At 46.8% G+C, this 25,921-nt stretch overlaps 3 protein-coding genes across 4 annotated transcripts in view; 2 read left to right on the top strand and 1 right to left on the bottom strand.

Moving 5' to 3' along the window:
* Window positions 1-824: 824 nt before the first annotated feature.
* Window positions 825-7,274, top strand: CLN6 (ceroid-lipofuscinosis, neuronal 6, late infantile, variant; the record flags this gene model as incomplete). The annotated part of the gene is made up of 6 exons (XM_010009634.1): window positions 825-939; window positions 1,712-1,810; window positions 4,214-4,402; window positions 4,513-4,568; window positions 5,572-5,694; window positions 6,902-7,274. Coding segments are annotated over 6 exons (871 nt in total), but the record flags the coding sequence as incomplete, so codon positions are not given.
* Window positions 7,275-9,406: 2,132 nt separating this feature from the next.
* CALML4 (calmodulin-like 4) lies at window positions 9,407-13,282 on the top strand. The gene is made up of 4 exons (XM_010009635.1): window positions 9,407-9,545; window positions 10,930-11,070; window positions 11,702-11,890; window positions 13,185-13,282. The coding sequence occupies exons 1-4, from the start codon at window positions 9,407-9,409 to the stop codon at window positions 13,280-13,282; spliced, it is 567 nt and encodes a 188-aa protein (XP_010007937.1).
* A 6,346-nt stretch (window positions 13,283-19,628) lies between these two features.
* The window catches only part of PIAS1 (protein inhibitor of activated STAT, 1), a 33,545-nt gene continuing 27,252 nt past the window's right edge, over window positions 19,629-25,921 (bottom strand). Inside the window, exons 8-13 of one of the 2 annotated variants that reach the window (XM_010009632.1) lie at window positions 25,472-25,632; window positions 23,600-23,730; window positions 23,120-23,297; window positions 21,853-21,995; window positions 21,484-21,521; window positions 19,629-20,095 (exon numbers count right to left, since the gene is read on the bottom strand). In XM_010009632.1, the coding sequence (XP_010007934.1) occupies window positions 19,799-20,095; window positions 21,484-21,521; window positions 21,853-21,995; window positions 23,120-23,297; window positions 23,600-23,730; window positions 25,472-25,632 (948 nt within the window). In that variant the 3' untranslated portion in view covers window positions 19,629-19,798. The remainder of the gene's footprint in view (window positions 20,096-21,483; window positions 21,522-21,852; window positions 21,996-23,119; window positions 23,298-23,599; window positions 23,731-25,471; window positions 25,633-25,921) is intronic. The other variant, XM_010009633.1, reaches the window with a different exon arrangement.

Genomic DNA, 25,921 nt, shown 5'->3' on the forward strand with positions numbered 1-25,921 from the left:
CCCCAGCACGTCCCGTTCCTGTCCCGCCCCATCCCTGGCACCAGCCCCATCAGGATGCTGCGGGTGTCCCGGGGGGTAGGGGTGTCCCATCCTCACGGAGCGGTTCCCCCGCTCAGCTTTGTCCGGGGCATCCTGGCTTACCTGGGTCCCCCCGGCTGGTCCGGGATCCTCATCCGCTGCCAGGGAGCTGCAGCTCTCCCGGCTCATCCAGGGCACCCCAGCTTGTCCTGGGTACCACCATTCTCCTCATCCATTGGGTTTGGAACACGGGTAGCACAAGCTCGTGTCTGGTCCAGTCTGGACACCACGGGAGAGCGATTCATCCACTTTTCTCCCAGGGAGGTGGAAGTCCGGTGGTGCTGGAGGGTTATTTGATGTAAAGACCTCAGGAGGGTTGGATCAGGCCTTGCTCTGCAGAGGAGCGGAGTGGAAGATGAAGGTGATAGTGCGTGCAGAGCATCCCTGTGCTGGAGTACCACCGGGCAGTGATGCATGTTTAGCATTTGGAAGTGCCACGGGAGTTGAATTCTGCTTTGTCATGCAAAAGTTAAAAATAGTTGCACTTAATTCAGCAGTTAAGCTTTTCATCCTGCTTTTGTGCTCACTTCACGCCCAGGAGCAGTCTTATGGGGATACTCCAGACTCTATTCACAACACTCTGTCTTTCTATGGTGCCTCCTACTCTCCTTTGCCTCTCAGCTTCGTTATTCCACAGATCCCAAAGCCTGGATATGCACCAGCAGCCAGGGAAGCCCTGGTTTTGGGTAGGGATGCAGACGTGTTCTAGTAGTTAAGGCTGACACTGTCACTTCTGTCACCTCCAGGCATGGAGCGGTCAAGAACGAGGACACCTTCAAGACCTCCCCGTTTCACTTTGATCTGTGGTTCTACTTCACTCTGCAGAACTGGGTGCTGGACTTCGGGCGTCCCATTGCCATGGTGAGTGCAGCAGAGGCAGCCACTGCTTTGCTTCCAGTCACCTTGTGTAGGGTGGAGGACAGGGGGCAGAGCCGTGATGGGCTCCCTTGGGCAGCTGTCCTTGAGACAAGGACCATTGCCATGTACTGCTGTAACTGGTACCAAACCAGTTGTTGCTCCAGTTGTGGGGAGGGTATCTGGGAAGGTGGGACTCCTGCTCTTACAGAATCAGAGCATAGTTTGGGTTGAAGGGACCTTAAAGCTCCTCCAGCTCCAACCCCTGCCACGGGCAGGGCCACCTTCCACTAGAGCAAGGTGCTCCAAGCCCCTGTGTCCAACCTGCACCTGAACACTGCCAGGGATGGGGCAGCCACAGCTTGGCCAGCCACAGCTTCTCTGGGCACCCTGTGCCAGCGCCTCAGCACCCTCACAAGGAAGAACTTCTGCCCAAGAGCTCATCTCAATCTCCCGTCTGGCAGGTTAAAGCCATTCCCCTTGTCCTGTCCCTACAGCAGGCCCTTGTCCAAAGCCCCTCTCCAGGTTTCCTGTAGCTCCTTTAGGCACTGGCTGAGATGTAAATCACCCACTTCCAGACTGTGCTTTTAGGGATGCTCACTGCAAGAAGAGCTGCCCAGGTCCGTTACTAACAGCTATGTGAAGCCAAGCTGACACTTAGCGAGCAGCAGCAGTCAAAAAGCAAGGATTTTCTCTCTCTTTCAGCCAGCAACGGGGCTGTAACCACGAGCTGGGTGGTGGGGATATACTGATGTGCTGCTTTTCTCCCCCTCCTCAGATAATCCTACCTTTGGAGTGGTTCCCTCTAAACAAACCGAGTGCTGGAGATTATTTCCACATGGCTTACAATGTCATCACACCGTTTCTTCTGCTAAAGGTAAACCTCAAGGTGCAGCTGTTGGGTTTGTTGGGCTTTTTGATACTACTGGTTGTAAAAACAGGGCAAACAACACAGTTTTGTGAAGCCTAAGGGTTTGTTAGCGACTTGGTGCATGAATGTTGGTTATTCCCAAACTCCTGCCAGTGAGCCAGCCCTCAGAGCCAGCTTTGCCACTGCAAAAAGCATTTGTGGTGCCACCTTTTACAGAGCAAGGCAGTGACCATCTTAATACAACTCAATTCCCTGCATATACAATGCAGATTGCTTCCCCCAGGAATTCTGGATTCAAGAGGAGTCGGTGCCCTTCTCCCTGCCTGAGCCAAAGCATATTTTTAAGTCAACATCTATGACTTAAAAGACCTTTTGAGACAGCTGTAACTGTGGTAGATGTTCTGAATTGCTCAGAGCTTAATTACACTTGCTCTTTGACATTAGAATTGTAGCTTTAGCTTGAATTCATCTTGCTTCAGCTGCCAGCCACTGGATCCTATAAACCATTTATGAGGTTAAAGACTGTCCTGTCATTAGAAATCTCCTTACATTAAATACTCGGCAGCCAGGAGACAGAGAAAGCAATTATAAATTAGCTAAAATTGAATTACATCCTAAGATGTAAATGATTTTCTCTCTCCTGAGCCTGTCTGGGAGACTTTAAATGTCGTCGTTGCCAAAAAGGAACATTCAGAATCTGGTCCCTTGGGGGATGTGGGAGCTCTGGAGCTCAGTGTGACCCATCCCAGCCTGATCCAGCCGATTCTGCAGGCTGGGTTCTCATCAGCTTCACATTTGCTGTCCTGGGCTCTCCTGGCAGCACAGCACGAGGGGTTGGTCCATAGGAAAATCCATTTGTTATTCAGGATGCGTTCCTTTGCCCAGTGTCCCCTTGAAGGACACGTCCCACCGTCCTTCTCCAGCAGATGAGAGCTCTCCTGGTCCTCGTCCTCTCGGGCTGCTCTGACATTCATGCAGCAGTTACAGAGAAAGGGGAAGTTAAGCCTCAAAATTAAATACAAATAAGGAGCTTTTCTGTGTTGATGGAGGGCTGCAAAGCTGCTTTGGCAGCAGGGAGATGGGGGGCAAAGGTGGCCCCGGTTGATCCTGGGCTGGTGCTTGTACCCTGACTGTGTTCTTGAGCCCAGCTTGGTGTCTCCCCCAGTGCCTGAACCTCTTGAGCTGGGATTCACATCCTTTGAGGTCTTTACCCAAAAGAAGAGCTCCTTTATAGAGAGAAGCTCCTGCTCCTCATCCCCAGCCAGGCCTGCAGGAGCTCACTCCAGGTAACATGGAGCTCCCTCCAGCCTCCCGTGGAGGTGCCTGCCTCCACCCAGACTAAGCAGACCACAGGACGGTAAAGGCAGAGCTAAAGCTGGTGTTCAAAGGTTGACTCGACTGGTTTTGCTGGCAATTAGGTATTTCTAGACTGAGACGAGCTCTCGGGCAGAAGCTCTTCCCTGTGAGGGTGCTGAGGCGCTGGCACAGGGTGCCTAGAGAAGCTGTGGCTGCCCCCATCCTGGCCTGTGGCTGCCCCATCCCTGGCAGTGTTCAAGAGGTTGGACCCGGGGGCTTGGAGCAACCTGCTCTAGTCCCTGCCTGTGGCAGGGGGTTGGAGCTGGATGGGATTTAAGGTCCCTTCCAACACAAACCATTCCATGATTCTATGGAATACTCAGAGAGGTGAGTGCAATTCCTTCAGGAAGACAGAAAAACCAAATCCCAAGCAGTTCAACAAGAGTTCTTTGAAAACCATCCAGTGGAGAGTTATAAAGGAGCAAGTGTCTCTTAGCCAGGGGAGTCAAGTGTGTGGCTGAGTGCTGCTGGAGGCTCTCCCTGCCACTGGAGGGCACAGCCAGCCTTCCACATCCAGAGGAACCAGCTTTCCACAGCAGAGGAACTGGGGAACCAGGCTGCCTTTTTGTTTCCCATTAATCGGGTTTGATCTCATCTGGTGAAGAAATTGCTCCAAGCACTCCATCAGAAGTACTGGATCACTGATTCAGTCTATGCATTCACTCAGGTTGAGGGTGTTGCTTTCAGAAAGGGCATAAAAACGGGGTTTTATTGTTGCAAACAGGGATAAAGAGTGGACACAAACCTGGAAGCCATGTAGGCTGCTGGAAACCTGTCTGGGATGTGTTTAGGGAATGCTGCCATCAAGGAAGCTCATTCTGGTGCAGTCACACCGCTCTCCCCATGGAAGGACTGTGTTGTCCCTACAAGGTGCTGGCCACCACAGGCAGCAGCTCATGCCTGTTACAGCAGCACAACCTGCAGCTTTCTGCAGGCCCCTTCCCTGTGTTTTGGGGTGATTTTTGCAAAGCACCATGAATTCAGGGTGAGCAGAACCTGCCGCGTGTCTCTGCTGGTCCCACCACGCTCTTCAACACCTCTCTGTGGTTTTAGCTCATCGAGAGATCCCCCAAGACCTTACCAAGATCCATGATCTATGTCAGCATCATCATGTTTGTCATGGGAGCCAGCATCCACTTGGTTGGAGACTCTGTCAACCATCGCTTGATTTTCAGTGGCTACCAGCACCATCTGTCTGTAAGAGAGAATCCCATCATCAAGAACCTGAAGCCAGAGACACTGGTAAAGAGGCTGCTTTATATAAGCACTTTAAAAAACCACATTAATTGCTTGTCCTTATATAAGAGCATCCTGTTCCCTCTGCCCTTCTAAAGCTCTTTGTTGTGTTGCAGATTGATTCCTTTGAGCTGCTGTACTACTACGATGAATATTTAGGTCATTCGATGTGGTAAGCAACTCACAGCCTATGCAGCAGCCTCAGAATGTAATGGGAGGAAGGGCAGATCTGGGCTGATCAGAGCTTAATATGGGAAAAACATAAATCCCAGCTGATGAGAGCTGGCTGGGGATAATGCTCTCAGAGCCAGGGTGATTACAGTGGATCTCCCCCCTTGGAAAATCACCCATTTCCCCCTAGTTTTATCTCTGTCTCGGTGATGTTTCCAGGATGTGGCAGTTGTTCGACAGCCATAGGGATGGTTTGTCAAACCATTGGCTCTCGTCTCCCACGTGAGATGAGACTCAAGCTCTTTACTCACTGTGCATCCATGTAGTGACCCTCCAGCAAGGGGAAGGGTTATTCTCATAGCCAGACCAGTAACAGAGACCACTTGGCCACAGTGATCCAGGGAGCTCAGTTAGGATCCGATTTCAGTGCTATTGCCCCACACTGACCCTAGAAATGCTTATTCCAGCTGGACAACGTGCTTCATCCAGCCTCACACCTCCCCAGAGGCAGGAACACAGGCAGTGCCAGAGGTGTCCATGTCCTGCTGCTCTGCCTGCACCAGAGACCCCAGAAGGGACTGTCTGTCCCTTTATCCGCTGCCAGATAATCCTGAGGCTGCTCAGAGCAGAGGGAAATCTCTCCCCATGAGGCTTTCCTGGTTTATTTGCTGTTCCTGGAGCGCTGAGAAGCAACTAAATCCTGTTCTTTTAAATTAAAAAGGGCTCTGTGAGGTTACTGAAATCCTGGTCCCTGACCTGCAGTTCAGCCTCTACCACCACACAGCCTCTCACAGTGACAGATGTGATTGTTCAACACTTGAGCCCCACATGCAACCTTATCAGCAAACTTGGGCTATTCCTATGAGAGCCCCAGAAGTCAGTACCTGCAGCCAGGTGCAGCCAGGACAGCACAGGAATGGCTCATGTGCATGGTTTGGATTTGGGGAGGGGGTTTAAACACTTCCCAGGTTCACGCCACTGATGGGAGCTGTTTGTATGTGCAGGTATATCCCTTTTTTCCTGATCCTGTTCATATATTTCACCGGCTGCTTCACCCCTGTTGAGGAGGAGAGCAGGATGCCAGTGGCTGCCTTGCTTCTGATGGGGCCCAGCAGCCTTTACTACTGGTAAGTGGCTTCTGTCCACTCTGGATGGGTAAGGGATGAAGAGGGAGTACTTGGGAATACCACAGGCAGGCCCCCAGTGTGCAGGGAGGGCTTCTGCCTTCCCCAGGGCAGAACTTGCTGCAGTTTCTGCTCTGCAGGGCTGGAAAATCAAATTAAATCAAACCACATCAAATCACATTGATATTTGCAGCCACTTCAGCCTTTACAAGCTGAGACAAGTCCGGGGTCACCCATCAGCACTCACATCCCTGCTTAGGGTGCTTCTTTAACCACAGTTGGTCATCCTGTGACTGCTGGAGCTCCAGCTTCCACCCTCCATGGTATTTGCTGTCTCTGCCCTTCAGAGGCTGCCGTTTGCTGCCTGTCACACAGTTCCCTGATGATTTTGGGGCGCTCACCCGGTGCCTGCAGCGCATCCACACGGTCTCAGCTCACTGGTGGCAGTGGGGATGCTCTCACCATGTCGAGAGGTCTCACACAGAGCCCAGGCCATGCGGGTGATGCTCAAGCGCTGCCTCCTCCTCTCGCCCTGCGGGTCCCAAATAGCCTTTTGAGAGAGGTCTTATTTATTTCCCATTCTCATTAGCCTCCTTTTCCCAAACGGGTTCCCTGATGGCAGCCAAACAGCTTCTCATTCGTCTCCAGAGATGAGGCTCTCTCTTGCCCGTGGCTTTGCCCCCTGCCGAGGCTGCTTTTATACAGTAAATTAAGTTTTGATAGTCAAAATCATCAGGATGATTTGGTCAGTTCCCAATTCCCCCAATGTGCTGCCTTTAAATCCATCAGCACAAAGCTCTGCAGCTCTTGTGTGAGCCTTCAAGAACCAGGGAGTGTAATTCCTCCTTCCCCTCCTAACACCTGCTCAGAACTGGCCACTGCCACATACACAGGGAGAGCAGTGGGGTTTTGAACTAAATAAGCACAGCATCCATGGGACAGAGCCAGAGTCTGGCTTTGGTTCTGCCTTTAAGCATCCCATTCACAAACTGAGCCCAAAATCCCATTTCTGTATCCATTCTCTTAATGAAGCCCATAGTTTGGTTGTTAAATTACGGATAAAGTGAAACAAAATCACAGCTTAAAAGCTGGCAGAAGGCAGCACAGCTTTGCCTGATGCAGGGCCGGAGAACGGGAGATGCTCACCCCAGGTAAGGCTGGAAGTGCTGTGTTCTCCATGGGAGCACTAATGGGTGTCTTTGCTTTGTAGGTACCTCGTGACCGAGGGTCAGATTTTCATCCTCTACATTTTCACTTTCTTTGCCATGATGGCTTTGGTGATGCACCAGAAGCGCAAAGGGCTCGTGCTGGACAGCAATGGGCTTTTCCTCTTCTACTCCTTCATCATCACACTGGTCCTCATTGCTCTTTGGGTGGTTTGGCTGTGGAATGACAAAATCCTCAGGAAGAAGTACCCCGGGGTGATCTACATCCCCGAGCCGTGGGCATTTTACACCCTGCACATGAACAACCTCCATCCAGCAAAGGAAAGTTTTTAAGTTTTGATATTTTAGAGTGATTTGAATTAAAAAAGAATAATCTAGTTTTTCTAAGGTAGATGTATTTCAAATAAATTCCTGACCAACACGAGCTGCACGGTGTGTGTGTGTCAACCAGAGCCAGCCAGGGAGGAGGTGTCTGAATAACAAAGGGGAGAATAGTCCTTGTGACTTAAGGCTTTAAAGCCGGGGTGGTGGCAGGGGCGCAGCATTCCAGCCCCACCACCGTTGCCACCCCAGGAGCATCCCAGCCTTTAACAGGAGTCAGGGATGACAGGGAAGTTGGAGCTCGCGCCCTCCCCGCATCTTGGCACTGAGAGATGTATCTGCTGCTCCCACAGTGCTCCAAGATGAGTGAAACATGCCAGGAAGGGGCTGAGCTGCCCTACCTTGGATCTGCACAGTGGTCCCAGGGTCCTGGCTGTCGATGATGGGGTTAAACCCTCGCTGCTGAGTGCAGACATGGTGCAGGAAGGGCCTGGCTGGTGGCAGTTCCCCATGAATGCAGCCAAAATGAGCACCCATCAGGCAGGGGGTGAGCTCCAGTGCCCAGTGGGATCTGTTCCCATTCACCACTTCTCCAGGCTCAGGTGGTGGAGCTGAGCTCCTGCAACCCCAGCTGCATCCCTGCAATGGGTTATGTCTACAAAATTTGTATGAGAGCCCTGTGTGACTGAATTCAAGTAGTAGAATTGAAAAGCCATTAGCAAAGAACAGAGAATAAAAGCACTTGGTAAAAGCCAAGTGACTCCCACTGCTTCCTGAAGCAGCTCTGCCCTTTGAAAGGAGAATCACACAATCCCAGCCTGGTTTGTGTTGGAAGGGACCTTAAAGCTCCGCCAGCTCCAACCCCTGCCAAGGGCAGGGACACCTTCCACTACACAAGGTTGCTCCAAGCCCCTGTGTCCAACCTGGCCTTGAACACTGCCAGGGATGGGGCAGCCACAGCTTCTCTGGGCACCCTGTGCCAGCGCCTCAGCACCCTCACACGGAAGAGCTTCTGCCTGAGGTCTAAGCTGAGCTCCCCCTGTTTAAATTTAAACCCACTGCTCCTTGATTCTTTTGAGGTTTAAGGACCTTGAACACGTCATTGTAACAGAGCAGGGTCTACCCTGGGAAGGGGCTGGTTCATGCTGCAGTGGTCACTATGGACACCAAATACTTTGTTCTTGGGTCTGGATCTCCATTAAAGCCTGGCATCAGGTACTTCATCCCCTCTCATACCTGCTGATGGGTTCCTTCCTGGGGTAGTTCCAGCACCAGCAGACGCAGAGGGGCTGAGCATCACCCTGCACCCACACTGTTGGCTCAGCTCTTCTTGTAGGGGACAGGATGGGACAAAAATGACAGATTCATGCATAACACTTGCTTTTCAATGGCTTGAATGTCAACTGGGTGGCAGCAGCAGCACAGTGCTGGAAGGGACCAGAAGATGTGAGCAAACAGGGCTGTTGGTCTGGGCTGGTCCACAAGCACCCAGCACCCAGGTTAAACCTCAGAACTCTCTGGCCCACTGCAGCTCTCCCTCTTCCTCAGCATCATCCCCCCTTCTACACCTGCAACAAGACCTGTCAGTCCTGGAGGCGTCTGACCCAGGCGGATCAGCTGAATAAATGCTAATGAATAACAACGCAGACAATGAGGAGCTTTAAATCTCTCACAAACCCTTTCTCCTCCCCACCTGCCTGACATGCCCCAGGTCAGGGCATGGCAACATGGCCAGCGATGCCCAACGCCCTGCACCAAGCCCAAACTACCTCCTGTTGCTGCTGCCATCACCAAATCCCTCCAGCAGCAACCTGTGGGGCTGTAAATCCCCTGGCCCGTCCCCAGCAGCCACCAACAGGCTGGATTTGTGTCCCAGCCGCAAAGCTTAGCACAAGGTGTGCAGCTATTGGGGACAATCGAACCCTTCGTGCTGCACCAGCCCATCTCCATCCAGCCTGACCCCAACACCCCTAAACCCTTACCAAGGGAAGCTCTCACCCTGCTCCTCGGTCCCATCTGAGGCTCTGGGAGCGCCGTTATCCCCATGGCATGTGAGCGGGAGCCGCGGGATCCAGCCTGGCAGGGATCAGGTCTCGTAGCCATGGCAGCGGGGTATTTATTACAGCCTCACTCCACCCCGGACTTTAGCCCTTAATCGAGTAGGAAAGCAGCAGCAGACGCCTCCGATCCCCACGGGCAGCGTCGAACACAAGGGAAGCCCCGGGATAATGGTGAGTGAAGCGTTTGGGCTGATACAAACCCCCCTCACACTGCTCCCCGGCCAGATTTTAAAGCTGGTTTTCCTGTTTTCTCTCCTTCTCCTTTCCACGCTCCAGGCAAAATTTCTGTCCCAGGATCAGATTAATGGTACGTACGGTTTTGGTTTGGGTTCGCTTGGTTTTTTCCTGTTAGCAAGATCAGCTTAACAAATGCACATATATATATATGATTTGTTAAGTTTATATCTACATAAGGTGGCATTTCTCTCCAAAGTGCCTCACTCTGTCTTGTGCTCCCCACTTGTCTCCTCCCGGCTCTCCAGGGTCTCTCTTTGCCCCGAAACCAAAGAAATCTTGCCAATTCTAGCACAGTGCTGGGGAGCTGAACCCCCCCATACCCACTCATTGGATTGCATTGAGACCAGCAACCTCCCAACCCCATAAACCCGCCAGCCCCAGCCAAGCAGCAGGGACCAGGAGGAACCTGCAGTACTGAGGTTTCATGTACGATGGGAGCGAAGGTGGAGGAGGAAGAGGAGGAAGGAGGGTGCGGGAAGTCACTGGGCGGCACCGGGGCTCTCGCTGGGAGCGGGGCCCCTACCCCAGGCAGGGATGAGGACGAGTTTGCCAGAGAATGGCAGAAGCAGCTGAAATAAGAGTATTATTGTAAACCCGATAATCTGCAATGGCCTCGGGCTCAGCAGCTCTGAGGGACGGCGGCAGGGAGGAGGTGGACAGGGCAGGGGAGGCCACGGCACCCACACAGCACCCGGCACAGCACCCACAGGGCACCCGGCACTCAGCCTGCAATGAGGTGTCGGGACAGCCTGGAGAAGAGAAGGCTCCTGAAGGGGAGACCTTAGAGCAGCTCCAGTGCCTAAAGGTGGTCCAGGAAACCCAGAGAGGGGTTTTGGAAAAGGGCCTGTAGGGACAGGACAAGGGGAATGGCTTTAACCTGCCAGAGGGGAGACTGAGATGAGCTCTGAGGCAGAAGCTCTTCCCTGTGAGGGTGCTGAGGCGCTGGCACAGGGTGCCCAGAGAAGCTGTGGCTGCCCCATCCCTGGCAGTGTTCAAGGGCAGGTTGGACACAGGGGCTTGGAGCAACCTGCTCTAGTGGAAGGGGTCCCTGCCCGTGGCAGGGGTTGGAGCTGGAGGAGCTTTAAGGTCCCTTCAACCCAAAACAATCTGGGGTTCTGTCCTTAAGGCTCACTCCTTTAGCATCCTCTCCTACCCCCACAAAGGCAAAGTATTAAACAGTATTCTCCACATACAGCAGCCTGGCTCCACTCTCGGACTTCTCCATTAGGCTGAAGGACCCCAGATTAGTCCTAAGCCTGGATTTCAATTGTCCTTGGCACTTACCCAGGGTCCCCCCCACCACTGTCCATCATCCTGAAACGAGACACCCCAAACCAGACACAATATCCCTGCTGGAACCCGACCAACAGCGCCCAGCTGGGCCACACGGGAAGAGCCATCAGCGGTGGATCAATGTCCTCCCACAGGGAATAACAGTTTTGGGTTTTAATTAGAGTTCAAGGAATGTTTTTCCCTCTACGACAAGAAACAAAAAGGGAAGATAAAGGCCTCGGACCTGCTGGCAGTGATGCGGTGCCTGGGAGCCAGCCCCACGCCCGGCGAGGTGCAGAGACACCTCCACTTGCACAGGATCGGTGAGTGCAGCCCATGGATAAAACACGTGGGGTTACAGATGGAGAAATGCAGCTTCTCTGTGGTTCGGGGGCTGCCAGGAGCCCTGCAGGGAACAGTGACCCTGGGTGAGAGGCAATGCAAACCAAGAGCAGCCACCAAAGCCTATAGTCTGATGTGGTGCTGAATGAAGTCGAGCCAGCACATGGGTTAAAACAGTGCCATCGAAAAAGAAAAGCTTCAAGGCATTTGTAGTGATTATGGATTTTGGGGCTGGGAATCTGCCCAGTCCAACCAGCAGAGGTAGAAGAACACTGGAAGATGTTCATGTGCAGATACACAAATGAGTTCAAAGCACAGCACAAAGAGCAAAGAAGAATCATGAGATAAAATGGGCTGGATTAAAATCCTGGATGCTAGGTCTGGCATACAGACCTTGTGCACAAAAACCCTGGATACACAAGTGTAGTGAAGCTATAAAAGGGTTTTAGGCCAGGAGAAAGCCCCCAGATATGGTCCATCCTGGTCCAGACCAGAGCCAGGCAAAAGGTGCCCCAGGAGGGGGAACTGGGGGGAAGACAACGGGGATGCTCAGGACTGGATCTAGACTACGAAACTGAGCCATTCCTAAAGAATCTCCTCTTATTTTTCCAGACAAAAACGCAGAGCTGGATTTCTCCACTTTCCTGAATATCATGTACAGGCAAATGAAGCAAGAGGAACCCGAGAGGGAAATCCTCACCGCCCTGTCCATGATAGACAGGCAGAAGAGAGGCATCATCACCATCTCGGAGCTGAAAGCCAAGCTTACAAGACTAGGAGAGAAGCTCTCCGAGGAAGAAGGTAGTTTGCAATTCAAAGATCTATCAAATGCTCCTCATCTTATTTCCTTCCTGAATTCCCCCTGGGAAAGGACCTGTGCCAGCAGGGAATAGTGCTGGTGCATGCCTGAGGGAGAGAAGGGATGTCCCCCCATCACACACAAGATGTCCAGGGCACCAGGGCATCGCATCTTCCTGTTGTGTCCCCAAGTCCACCCCACCAGCACCAGCCTCCTTCTGGTCACAGCCACACGATGAGCTTGTGCCTTCGTTTAAAAGGCTTTCCCCACATAAACCAGAGCCTCCAGCAGAGCCCAGACACACACGCAGAGCAGGGAGTGCTCCCCAAGCCAAGCAGAACCATTAGCACCATCAACTCTAATTAGACTCACGTGAGGATGAAGTCTCCTTTGCTGTCACCAGCCTTTACCCACACCACGATGGCCAAGCAGAGATTCTGTGCCTTGCAGAAGAGGTAACCTGTTAACCAAGAGACCTCGTCCCTTCCTGGAGTTCTTTCCTGGAACAGTGATTTGTCACACAGAGATGCTGTATTCAGTGTTCAAGTGTTCAAGCCAGGTTGGACACAGGGGCTTGGAGCAACCTGCTCTAGTGGAAGGTGTCCCTGCCCGTGGCCGGTGTTGAACTGGAGGAGCTTTAAGGTCCCTTCAACCCAAACCGTTCTGGGATTCTATGATTCTAATGGCTTAGCCTGTACAGAAGATGATAACATTTTCAGTTAGGCAGCTGCTGTCACTGCCAAGGCATTCCCAAAGCTGGAATGAAAAGCAACACACTGCTCCCAGGTGCCAACTGCACAGTTACCACTTCTTCAGATGTATTTCCAGTGACAGCCTCAGGGCTCCAGCTGGGATATTCTTCCCTTTCAAATAAGGGGAAGAATTTGAAAGACCTGCCAACATTAACAAGTGTCACACAAATCTGCTTCAAGTTGGGCACATCACCTCCATGAGCACTTAGTCTGGTCTAAATTGAATAGGGACAGGTTGCTACCCAGGCTAAATAAGCTACTCCTACCAAGAACAGTTAAAAGCTGATTCGGACTAAATTTGTGAATCTTTTCCATGTGCAAATCAAGGAGATGGGCACCTCTGCTCCAGAAAGTTAGACATGGAAATCTAAATCCAAGTGTGAACTGATGCTAGTTCAAAGCTCATCTGGATGGCACCAGAACTGATCCCAGAAGTTAAAACTGATCTGAAACCCCAAACCCCGCATTGCTGCTCTTGTGAAGATCACAACATGTGTAGTATCTGCCACTCAAACCTGTGCTTTTCTTCCACTCTTTCTTTCAGTTGATGACCTGCTCAAAGCAGCCAAAGTTGGACCAAATGGAACAATCAAATATGAAGAATTTGTCCACAAGATTTGTCTTCCAACAGTCGACTACTAGAATTTAAACCAAGATTTGGTAAGAGCAGAGCCTGAGACTTTTTTGGCTTCAATTTTTCCTACTTACTACTTGGACTCGGGAACCATCATTTGCCTTTAAAACCCCTTACTTTGCCTTCACGACAGTGCTTACACTCACACAGGATCCCACCCCATTCCTGGAGATGAATGTGAGCTGCTTGTAACATTCCCTTGTGAAACGTGTGTCATGCTTCAAAAAATAGCATCTAAAGTAGTAACAAATAAAAATAATTAAAAACATTCATTAAAAGTTATTTTAAAAGTGCATTTAAGTCTACAGATTGTGGTGTAAATGGGAAGTTGTAGTTAAGGTCTCATAGTGACAGCATTCCAAAAAGTCAGCATTACCCACAACCATTTGCTGCTTCCACACACCCATGCCCAGACAGTCTTTTGTGTAGAGATCCCCATGGAAGCTCAGCTATGTCATGACAGGTAAATCCAGTACAGCTACGCACAGCTCCTTGGGTCCAAGGTATGATCTCAAGAAGGTATTTCCCTGTCAACAGCCACATCCCCACTGAGTATCCAGTGCAGCAGACACAGGCAGCAGCAGTTCTCCGCTCCCCCGCCATCAGTGATGCTCAGCAGAGGACAACTCCCACTCTCCAAACACAGCAATGTTCTACAGTCACCACCTCACTCCTCCTCCTCTTCCTCTCCTCCATCACACAGGATCTCTGTCCTGTTGTGCCTCTGTCCTGTTATTAAGGCACACGCTCTCCAGTGCCAAATCTCTGTGTGGTTAAGCTGGTTTTTGAGGTAACCCACTGAAAATGCTGTGCTTGGTAAACGTATCTGTCTCCAAGTTCCGGGCTATCCGCCAACGACATGCTCCCAGAGACAGCATGGCAGGGAAGAACAGGGCCAGGGAAATTCAGCTTCTCTACAACACGAAAACACACTCCTGGCTTTAGACTGATTAAAGCCGCTCTGACCCAGAATGGTTATTATTGAGCTTATTCCACCTGTACCTTGGCAGCCTTAGTTAAGGTCCACAGACCTGTACATGAAATTTAGGACAACACACAGCAGATTCTCTCTGGAATCAGCTGGAAATCTGCACAGGGACCATCAGACACAAGACACGCAGCACAAGCGGCCACACACTAAGAAGAGGCCAAGTTCCTATGGGTCTGCAGTGGCTTCTACCCATGAGAGCCCCTTCTCTCCCCTCCTTCCTTGCTTTAACTCCTAATCTTCAATTTGGGATTCAAATTGAGCCAACTCGCTCTTTGCCCCATGTACGAAATAATCAGCAATTAGATGATGACAGCCACAGCAGATACAATGCATGTATCCCCTACTGAGGCACCCCGCACAGCCTTACCACCACTGACCAAGATGACCACTAAGACCATCATCACACATTGCTACAACACAGAATCAACCAGGACTGTAACTACCACAAACTTGGTTAGAAACTGGACAAATAAAACCAAAACTAAAGTATGAGCCAGGCTGGACGGGGCTTGGAGCAACCTGCTCTAGCGGAAGGTGTCCCTGCCCATGGCAAAGGGTTGGAACTGATGGGCTTTAAGTTCCCTTCCAACACAAAATGACTCTTATGATCTCAAATCTTAACCCTTCCAAACCAAAGATTAAAAGATTATAATCAAAAGACCAAATGACATGCTCGATGCTGTGCAAGAAATGGAAGCGGACCCAGGACATCCCTCCCAGTCCTGTATTTAAGACAAAGGGCAGTTTTGTGCCCAGTCTCCCTTGATTCAGAGCCAAGCTGCAGAGCCTGCAGTTCTCAAGGCAGCAGTCCTGAACTAACCCAGTAAGCTCAAGCTCAGATCCTGACATGCCAAGATGAAAAACCCTCTGAAGAGTAAAGGATTGTGCTTTGAGGGGAAATGAACTTTGCTCGCTGTAGAACTGACGTATCTTGTCATGCCTGTCTAATGCATCCCGCATCTTCCTACTCCAGAGAGAGAAAATAAACCTGGAAAACCCTGTTTCTGAGAATTAGAGTAACAAGCAGCTCAGCACTCGGCCAACACTCCAGGAAAACAGCAGCGAAATAGAGCAAAGACTCACTAACAAAACCAACAGCTCCTACTAACAGCAAAAGATCAGATTTCCCACACACCTCTGTTCCCACCCGTCAGGGTTAATCCCAGTGTTTGGATACAAACCGCACCTACCTCTCCGCTGAGCCTTTCTGCTCCAGGGCCTTTTGGAGCTCTGCCCACAGCACCGAGCCCGGGCTGCCCACCAGAGCCCTTCCAGCCCTCTGCTGCAGAAGCACCGTGATGGAGATGAGCACAAACCTCAGTTCCTGTGAGCATAACCAGCTTATGAAACAGAGTTCATGTAGAAGCATTTGTTTCCAATGTGCATCAATAACCAAATTACAAATGATCCAATACACAGCTTAATACTTCCCTATTGACCAGAACAGTTGATGAATAAATTCTTTCAGCTGCAGACAGTGTGAAAGCTTGTATGTCATGGGGATTGATCAGCTCAACATCACTTTGGATTACTCTAGAGTGGATCTGGATCCTAACAGGGGGTCACAACCCTCTCTGGGTGGGTGCACCCTACCCAAACACAGGCCAGCAAACAGGAACCCCGCTTCAAACCCGCTCCAAACCCAAGTTGTTAGAGCTTGGAGAGACAACAGAGACACTCCATGCCACAAAGCATTTGGTGGCAAAGCATCCCTGTTCAAAAGGGACCTTTTGCAACTGAAAACACCCTCCTCTCCCCCCCCCTTTTTGTTTTTCCCCCAGGAAACACAACGTAACTGAATGCTTTTTTATTACATCTAAAGATTTCTACATAAACAGGTAACATTCAATAGGTAAACCATTTTTTTTTCCAATGCATATAATAAATATTTTCACTTGGTACTTTTATACAAACTGACATTGGTCTACTATACATTTTTAAAAGCCATTTACTGGTTTGGCATGCCGTATGGAAACTAAGAGAAAGTTTTAAGGCAATGAATGACAGATTTCAATTCATGGAATTAATGGTAATTTTAATATTCTGCTTATATACATTTTCCCTTTGTTAATTAAAACAATTAACAGCAGCACTTTCGGGGACCACCAGCAATTTTCCCTTGTTAGAAATCTAAGCTCTGTTTAAAAGAAGAAAACTGGTTACACTGACAAAACAAACCCTTTTCTATTCAAAATGTGCTTAAACTCCTGAAATGTTAAAACTGCAGTGGAGAGTTAATTTGTCAAATGTTCTCCTCACAGTCTTAGTGAGGGTCCAACAGAGTCCAACGACAACCTATCAGTCATCCCACCCTTGAAAGGCTTTCAGTCCTTGCCATGGGGAGGAAGGGGTGAGCCTGCAGTCGCTGTCACATCTATTGCTATGGAAGTGCTACCAAGATCTTAACACACCGTCTAGGTTAGAGCATCTAAAGGATGCATCAGTGATGCCCTAAATGCTTTCGAAGCCACTTCCACCCTGCTGTTAAGCAGCTGTGTGCTCATACCCTGCCAAAACACAGACACAAGTGTGCGCACACCCCACCTCTCTGGTGGAAGAACTTGAGGACAAGAGACCTCCAGGCTAAGGATCCACAGAAACTCTGCCATCGGGAGCTCTGGGTTGCTTTACAGCATCTTTGTTAATACTTGAACTAATGGAGATTGAGTTTTGGAGTGACATCTGCAGGGAACTTTTTGAGAACTCAGACTGAGACTTCTACCAAGCAATGTTAACTGTGGTCAGAGGCACAGAGAATTATCAGCAATAAAGAACACCCTAGCATGAAACAGGAATACTCACAAAGCATATGGGATTAATACCACAAAGGAGGACTTCAGAACATGTCTGTCCCTTCTTTGTAGAGCCATGAGGTTCAGAAACAACAACGGTGAACTGAACAGCCTTCCTTTCCTTCAGGACAACTTGTGAGGAAATGGAAGTCGTCATCAGCTGACCTCGCTTTCCAAAAGCTAAGCCAGGCAGAAAGATGCCAGATCCTGTGTTATCACACACTCACCATGGTTCATTTTAGATGTGGGTTAACAAGACTTTAATACCACTGTCAGAAGTGACACAAGCTGCTCTTCAGGCCATCTTTAACAATACAGTCAATGAAAGGTTGCCACGATCGTCAGCAGAACAGCCACCAGCTCTGCCAGTGTCTCCTGGATGGTTCAGAACTGGGGCCACACATGCTCCCTGTTACACCGACAGCACTTGTACTCCAGGTTTACAAACGGTATTATAGCAAAGCATATGCTCTGAAGTTACCAGGTTAGTATCCATGACTAAAATGTATGAGATATATTCCTAGAGTAGGTTTAATCACTTCAAAATCAGACTGAGTTTAAAAAATAAGTATTTCCCATTTTCTATCCTTTTATTTATTTTTTTTAACTGACATTTAATAAATTATAAAATTGGTGTATGGTGAAATATATATATCAGCCAGATATGTATGAAATACACATGCATGGGAAAAACTATTTAACTCACTTTGAACTCACACACACGGATCTATAAATACATATATACACACACATATACATATAAACACAAACAGTTGTTTTCAAAATTCAAGTCAACTATTTAGTGGCAGAGGGATGCTGTAAAAACACTAAAAACGATTTGGATGCCACATAATGTGAACCTTTCAAATAACCATACGACTGATCATACAGCAATACCTAATGCTACTTGGATTAAAGAGGTTTTTTTTCCTTTTTTTTTCTTTTTTTTCCTTTTTTTTTCTTTTTTTTCTTTTTTTTTTAATCAATGCAAGATTTCTCAGACAACTTCATAGGCAAAAGGTGGCCCTTGTCAATGCTCAAAGCAACTAGCTGCAATCAACAGGTTTGGACATGAAAAAGTCAGACAAGAATCTGCTCATTTTAGTATTCCTTAACTCTCTTTTCCTGATAAACTCGTTACCTGCACTTTCAACCAGTTATAAAAATATTTTTCACACCAGAGGAAATATTTACTCTCTCTGACATGGACTTTGGGACACAAGAGAATCACTTCCTTCCCTCCCCCTTTTCTTAACTTTAAAGAATCTCCTGAAAAAAACTGCATTCCAGCTATTTACATGTTTCACTCTTCAATAAGAACGGATCAGCCCAAATGACCCATCAGTTCTAAAATAAAAAGGTTTTCCTATGTCATGCACAACTTAAAAAGAGAAAAGAACCCGGGAAGTAATTATGGCTCAAAGTTCAACAGAAGTGTTCTGAAAAAACAGGGGAATCAAAACAATTACAAGGCCAAAAAGAGAAAACTGAGTTTTGAAACCCACTACCCTAAGAGACTTCAATAGGCAGCAATCAGTCTGAGTACAAGGGCTACAGGGTGGGGCTTTGTTATAGGGTTGGGGTTTGGTTTAAAAGACTCACATGGAACATTTAGTATTCATTTTGATGGATGTGACCTCAGCAGACAGTGTGTACCAAGACCATTAGTGGCTGCACAAACCATGCAACAGTGTGTTGGTATTTGTATTTTTGTCCTTTTGTTGACAAGTTCACTTTGAAGCAGAAATCTGATCTACTGCAGCTAAAAGTAGGTTTCTCCAGCCAGAACAAGATAGGCCTCAATTCAACAGGCCAGTTATACACGCGTGGCTAACTTTAAAGCACAAGCAGCTCCACAAATTTAAAATTGACACATGCTTAATATTTTGCTGATTAGGATCTTAAGATACTTGAAAACGATTTCATAGTAAGTTCTTAGATGCAAACCCCTACAGTCCAATGTGTCAATGCTTTTATTTGGGGCTAGATTCTATAAAAGTTCTCTGTCTTGTCCCACATAAGCACAGCCAAGTAAATTCCTCAGCCTGAGATTTTATTGAGTCTGGCCCTCAAGAATAATTGGTGCACTAATGAGCTTGCAACATGCTTGACTAAAGCATGGAATTAAAAACAATCTGAAGAGAGGGTCACATAGAACCAGAAATGACCAAAACAAATACTAAAAAGCCAAAGCCACTCCTGAAAGGCTCTGTCCTGCAAACAGAGGGGATGCCATGGAACACTCTGAGTAGGGTTTATTCCACTTTCAGCATAATAAAATCTGCACTAAATGTGGGATGGGGGAATTAAATTCCACCACCAAAGGTAACTGACTCCAAGAGGAGAAAAAAGCCTTTCATAAGTTTGAACTTTAGAAGTTCAGCTCCATTCCTGTTTATGTTACCATGAAGAAAATAATGCTGTTTGTGTCCAAACTATGGGGGGGAGGAAAAATAACTCACATGACAAATGCACAGGTGTAAAATCTTCAGCATCCATACAAATGAACTGAAGCTCCTTGTTTTTGTTAAGTTTTTTTTTTTGTTTTGTGTTTTTTTTTCTTATTTTTACCAGTGAGGCCATCTTAGGTTTATATACAAAAGTAAAACTGAAAATATACTTTTGTTCTCTGTACACATAAATTTTTCTCCCTAAAAAAGGAAAAAAACTTGTCTATGTTTCTAACATAAAGTAAAACCAAGCACAAAGATTTCCTCTGACGAGTTCATATATTCCAAAAATCAGTCCAACGAAATAATGTCTGGTATGATACCAAAGATAGACGCCGTGTCCGTGCTGCTCCTACTTGCAACTGGATGACCATGATTCTCTCGCAGGCTGTTGGAGGAAACAAGACTGCTGTTACTGCCACTATTGCTACCATTTGTGGCTGGCAGAGAACTGCTTCCTCCTGCATTTAGCTGATCGAGAAACATCTGAGATGAAGTGTATGGGAAAAAACGAGAGTGTAAGAGTTCTTGATCATCTGATGCAGAAACTGCCGCAGCTGCAGCGGCAAGAAGGGAGGTGTTGTAATGCTGGGGGGGAAAAACAACATTTTCAAGTTACATTTCAGACACCACAGATTTGATTCAGACCAGCACAAAAGAAGGTATTTGTAAGCTAAAGCTCTGACAGGTTCTGGATGTCACACCAGCTCAGCTACTCAACGTTTCTGTAAGGCAAGCGGACTGATGCAGTGAACTTCTACCTCTGCAGCCCCTAATTTCTGAAGCCAAAAGAAACTGGGAATACTAGTATTAAGTATGAGTTAATGCTAGAGAGGTAACAGTGTTGCAGGACACCCAAACCAGTAAGAAATGGTAAGCAGCAGAACTCTTCTACCTCTTCAGAAAATTCCCTGGTGGAAAAATTCCCCAAAAATTCAAAGCAACGTTTTGCCATCCCTCTCTTCTGCTCAAGAATCACAGACCAACCACAGCTGGTGAAACTATGTGCTAATCACTGTTGGTGGAAGCAAGCATACTTCTGTGGAAAATGCATTTAGCAATAGCATCCTTAGTCCCATCTGATGACAGCAATGGCTGTCCCAATTTATACTCTCTGTTGGGTAGCCCCTGAAAGGCAAGAACCACAGCTATCAAGAATCAGATTTTAAATACAAGGTCTGCAGAGAAATTTTGCTCTGGATGCTTCTTTTCGCTATGATGAAACACATGTGGGCTATTCAGCATTGTTCCCCAACATTTATGCACTGGTATAATTGTGTCATATCAGCACAGCATCAGATTCTGCACTACTTGTTTCAGAATAATCCTCACATCTGCGTTTTACTGAATATCAAGATAGCTTTTCTGAATCCAAATTCCACAGTGCAGGCTCTGGTTGGTCTCAATTATAGGAAAGTATCCCTCTACCTTTAGTGCAATTCTCCCACTTGAGACTGCAGAACAAACATGATGGGACCAAGGGCAGGAGAGCCACCTCAGCCCTTTCTTTTCTTGGAAGCACAGGAGGAAAAGTGATCCAGTGGGATCAAGTTGGCAACCACCACTTGCCAACCCAGGCTCCTTTTGAGAATGACCTCCCCAACTAGAAGAGCCAGCACCAATCTAGCCCATTTCAGTAAGTATTCACAGAAAGGTGGCAACATGGTCTGACATGAACGAAGGAGGTGGCTGGTGGACCTTCGGCCATGGCACAGAGTCATGCCACCATCAACAGTGGCTGGCTGAGCTTAACCCTGGGGAACAGAAATGCTTCTCTTTTGTTAGCCCTTATCCTACACCCCTATTTAGACAATGCTTGTGTTTGGTCACAGCGTCTGTGTGCGTAAAACAAAGCTGCAGCCTGCCTGTATTTACACCTACATCATACATCTGTTCCTTCCTTGCTTATACATCCATGCCAGCAAGTCCTTCTCAGAAAAGAGTATCTCCATATGACTTGATTTTCCTTGACTTACCTGATTGTCTCCTGACAGGAAAGGGAAGAAATCTAAACCTGCAAAGAGCCAAAGGAAAAAAATAAGCTTCTCAAAACAAAAAAAGCACCTCCCCATTTTCCCCCCATTTATTCTGAAATTAAGCCAGCATAATACTGATGACACTTCAGATTCTCTTCATTACTGGAGCTTGCAAAACACCAACCTTTTAAAACCTTACAGTATTAACTTGAATTTTTGGGGGGTTTTAAATATCATCTCATTCTCTGTGGATGCAAAATAGTCTCTTGCACTACTGAATTATGAAACCACTGCATGTTTAAATCCTTTCACAATAGTTATTACTGCACAGAGAGCTGTACTTTCAGCTATCAACAGTCAGAAGCTTACCTTGCAAGTCATAAGGCATAGGTGTCATATGGAATGGATGCCTGTAGTCTTGGATGAGTGATGTATTGATGTAGCTGGTGTCAACAGCAGGAAGGCTTGGTGTTCTTGACACAGGAGATGCTTGAAGGGGTAAATTTAAAATGCTGGAAGAAACAAAAGCTTGTTAGAGGTGTAAAATATACTCTTGGCTTTATTGCTGTCCCAAGCAGGGTATGGCTACTTTCAAATTTAACACAAAGCCAACCTCGCAATATGCAGTATGAGCTTTGTGTCAGCTCCCCTTCTAAATGCCAAAGCTTCACTACAAAGCATCACAATGCTACAGCTCCTCAACAAGTCTGGTGGGGGATGGAAGTGGGGAAGAGACATGAGCATCGGAAGTTCCCCAAGCTTCCTTCTCACAATCGCATTTCGTCAGGAAAGTTAATTCAGCCCAAGACAGTTGAAGCTCAGTAAAAGTAAAAGCTAAGATAGATTCAGTCTCAAACAGCAGAAACTGATGACTCTCACTATAAATGGTATATATCTCTGCTATATATATCTCTGCTATAAGTATGTTGCAAATACTAAGCCAGGACAATCCTAAAGGTATATTGAACCCAAAAATCCCCCCCACAAATCTGTGTAACGACACATTTATACCCTACAAGGTAAATGGCAATGAAAGACAGCCAAAAATGTCTTGAGGAGTTTTAAGTGATCACTGAGTCATTTACACTACTGGAGCAGTCATCACTTCAACAACAGGATCCCTTCAGTGCAGCCTCTTTTCATCCCTCCATGTTTATGTAAACAGGGTGCTATTAAAAGCTTGGCTACTTAGGTGTAATCAGGTTATTCTGGCATCCTTTATTACTATGCTACTGGCAGTAATCACCAGCAAAACCCACACAACTCCCATACCACACCCATGTTTCTTGCTGCTCGCATTCTCCGTATGTGCTGCTTTTATATTTCTCTAGGGAAGAAAAACATTTCCAGATTTGCAAAAACAAAATCCTTCCAAGCCACAATCTTTTGCACCATTTTATATTCATTTTCAGAAACACAACTGAAAACTGTATCATGTTACACACTTGACAACTCAAAGTTGTTATTTCAATCTTCTTAGGCCTTGCGACCCAGATCAAATCCATTTGCTATAAGCTACTAAATCAGGATATAATCCAGATACAGAACTTTCTAGATACAATTTCTTTTGAAATTTGCTACTACGCTCTATCACGAGTACATTCTCTCTGCATTGGCCTGTATATTTTATTCTCACCCCTTATTATTTAATGGTGACGCTGGAGATATGGAAGGACAGCTTCTCTTTGCAGATGGTTCTTCATCCTCTTCATCTGACGAGCTATCAATGGTTAAATCGATCACTTCTACCTTCTTATTTTTATTTGACTGTTGGTGAGAAGACACTTGATGTTCCAAGGAAGAGCTTATGCATCCTATACAAAGTAAATCAACATTATAAGATGTAGATTACACCACCACTACAATCATCATAGCATCACAGCTTATTACATGCCTTCGCAAATAAAGCTTACAACTCAGAATAAAAGACAACAAAATTACACAGCTTTGATAACTTACTTCAGCCCCAAACACATATTACTCAAGTAATCTCTTACAAATGATCATGAAAAGCTATAAACACAAGTGCAAAAATGAGCATTTTGAAAAGTTAAAGGAACATCAATACTTAACAGTTCAGTGACATCCAGTCTGTACATCCCAAAACACAACTTACCATCAACCCCATTGTAAGACGCAGTTACTTCCTGCACTTCCTTCTTCGATCTCATAGGAGCCCAGGATCCATCCTCTTTAAACTGAATTTCATCACAATCTGTACAATACTTCAGGATTTCCATGAATAAACTGTTAACCAAAAACATTTAATATCAGTCCTCAAAAAGAGCTTAACACCTTTCTTCCTGCAATATCTTTATTAGTCAGTGTAAGTACGAATTACTGTTTAAAGAGCTGAAAGCTTCCATTGTTCTACCCTTCTCTCATGTGTTTCCTTGATAAAAAGGAGTCACTGAAAAATGTACAATATTATCTAAAATAAAAATCTACACAATTACTTTCTGCAAGAGAGGAACCCTGCAGAGCTCATGACACAGAACTCTGTTTCCCAAAATGAAGGAAGAATGTGAACTAGGATGAAGAAAATAATCTCCTCCTAACCCATATTTATCTTAAAGGAGTCAGTATAGCTGAGTATGTAACAACTACTATTTCCTGAAATCTCTTTAGAAGCTAAAACTATCCACCAAAAGCTGAGCATGGGAATCTAAACTTGCAGCCTCTTCTCCTAAGCGGCATCTCCCAAAATTGTCAGGATCCTGGCACTACATCACTCCCAGTGGGAATTCCAGCTTTTGACCAAGACTATTCATGTGGTTCTGCAGGAAAGAGCTTTGCTTTAATTAGTGAGAAAGTTCACTATTGACTATTTTCTACAAATAACCATCTCTTTGGGATGTTATAATTGTATCACCTGATCTCCAACGTCTGCACTTGGCAACGCAAGTAAGGAAAATGCGTTGGTTTAATTATTACTACTCGTAGTCTTTACTATTTTCGGCTGAAACACAGAACAAGGAACCCCACAGATCTCTGATCCAAAGCAGAGGGCCTGTAAATGTCGGGGTCCATGAATCCAAAGCAGCCTGTGCCAGCCCTGAGTGCCTTTTTGCAAGGCCTTAGAGTAGATCCCGAGCAATCTTTTCACTGGCAGGTCACCAAAACGAAGCACCTACTCACTAAATAAAGACTCAATCATTTGTGAGGTGTTTTTTCTGGGGTCCTGTTTGTCTCAGAGGTTTTAGTTTCACTTTTGGAAGGGGTTGTTTGTTTGGTTTGGATTTTTTGGGTTTGGTTGGTTGCTTGTTGTCTTTTTTTGTGGTTTTTCTTTGAGCAAAACATTCTGAGAGTTCTCAGAAGACTCCTCCTGTTGTCTTTATCACACTTTGGAAAGAAGATTCCTATCTAAGGAATTAAAATGCAAACCCAGGAAATACATACTTGGCATTTCTTCATGGAGATGAATACCAGACTTCTTAGGGGGGGGGTTATGTTTTGCAGGTAGGCAGGACCAGGGAATCAATCTCTGTGTCACTTTCCGTACATAGCAGCTCCCCAAGTGTGAAATTGTACATAGAATTATACATGCATTTAGAGGGGGTGGCAGTATTTATTTGATCTAACATGAATGTCTGCTCTCAACTAGACCAGATTTGTGCTACTGCTCCATTAAAAGACAAGACGTGCTGTTTTCACCTAGGAATGCAGCACTACGGAACGCTGGGGGGGGGGGGAAATCCAAACCCACAACTACTCTAGGCAGGATAGCTCTAAAATCTACCTAGGATTGGAAGGAATACCTTTCATTATTACTACCTTTAACAGTTTGATGATAACAGTTCTTCCAGACTACTGAATGAAGGGGTACCTGGTTAGTAATTCTTCACCAACAGCAGTGAAATTAAATCACAGCCAGATAACAGGTCACAGCCAGATAACCAGGATTTCAGAGCATGACATTCTGTGCAGCACAGAACAGTAAGCAGAGAGTGTAAGGTACATCCTTTATTTGGACTCAAGCTTTACTTACCCATCAATAATGAGATGTTCATAAGGGGCCTTCTTGTCACAGACAGGGCAAACCCAGGTTGGTTTCTTTTCATTCATTTGAATATACAGAGTGGCATCAAAACACTGCAGGTGGGAACAAGTCAGGGCCCTACATGGTATAGTTAGCCGCATTTTACCGAGCTTTAAGAGAAAGAGAAGAACAAGATTAAATCATTTTGGTATGAAATTAACGAACAGGGCTCTTCTGTCTGAAAAGAAACAGAGACCAATTGAGTTTTACTCCACAAAGCTCTCACAAATCTGAGTTTTGATTAAAATATATGCCACATACACCATTCCCTCCTTCCTATAGGTTTGATTATAGCATGAAAGTTACTAAAAGTCTCATGTTTAACTACGTTTGGTCAAGGAAATTGAAGATTACATCCTTCTATATTCCCTGAACAAAACACTGAGCTCAAGTAACATA

The sequence above is a fragment of the Nestor notabilis genome, unplaced genomic scaffold (genome assembly GCF_000696875.1).
Source record: "Nestor notabilis isolate BGI_N333 unplaced genomic scaffold, ASM69687v1 scaffold20262, whole genome shotgun sequence".
Taxonomy (NCBI): Eukaryota; Metazoa; Chordata; class Aves; order Psittaciformes; family Psittacidae; genus Nestor; species Nestor notabilis.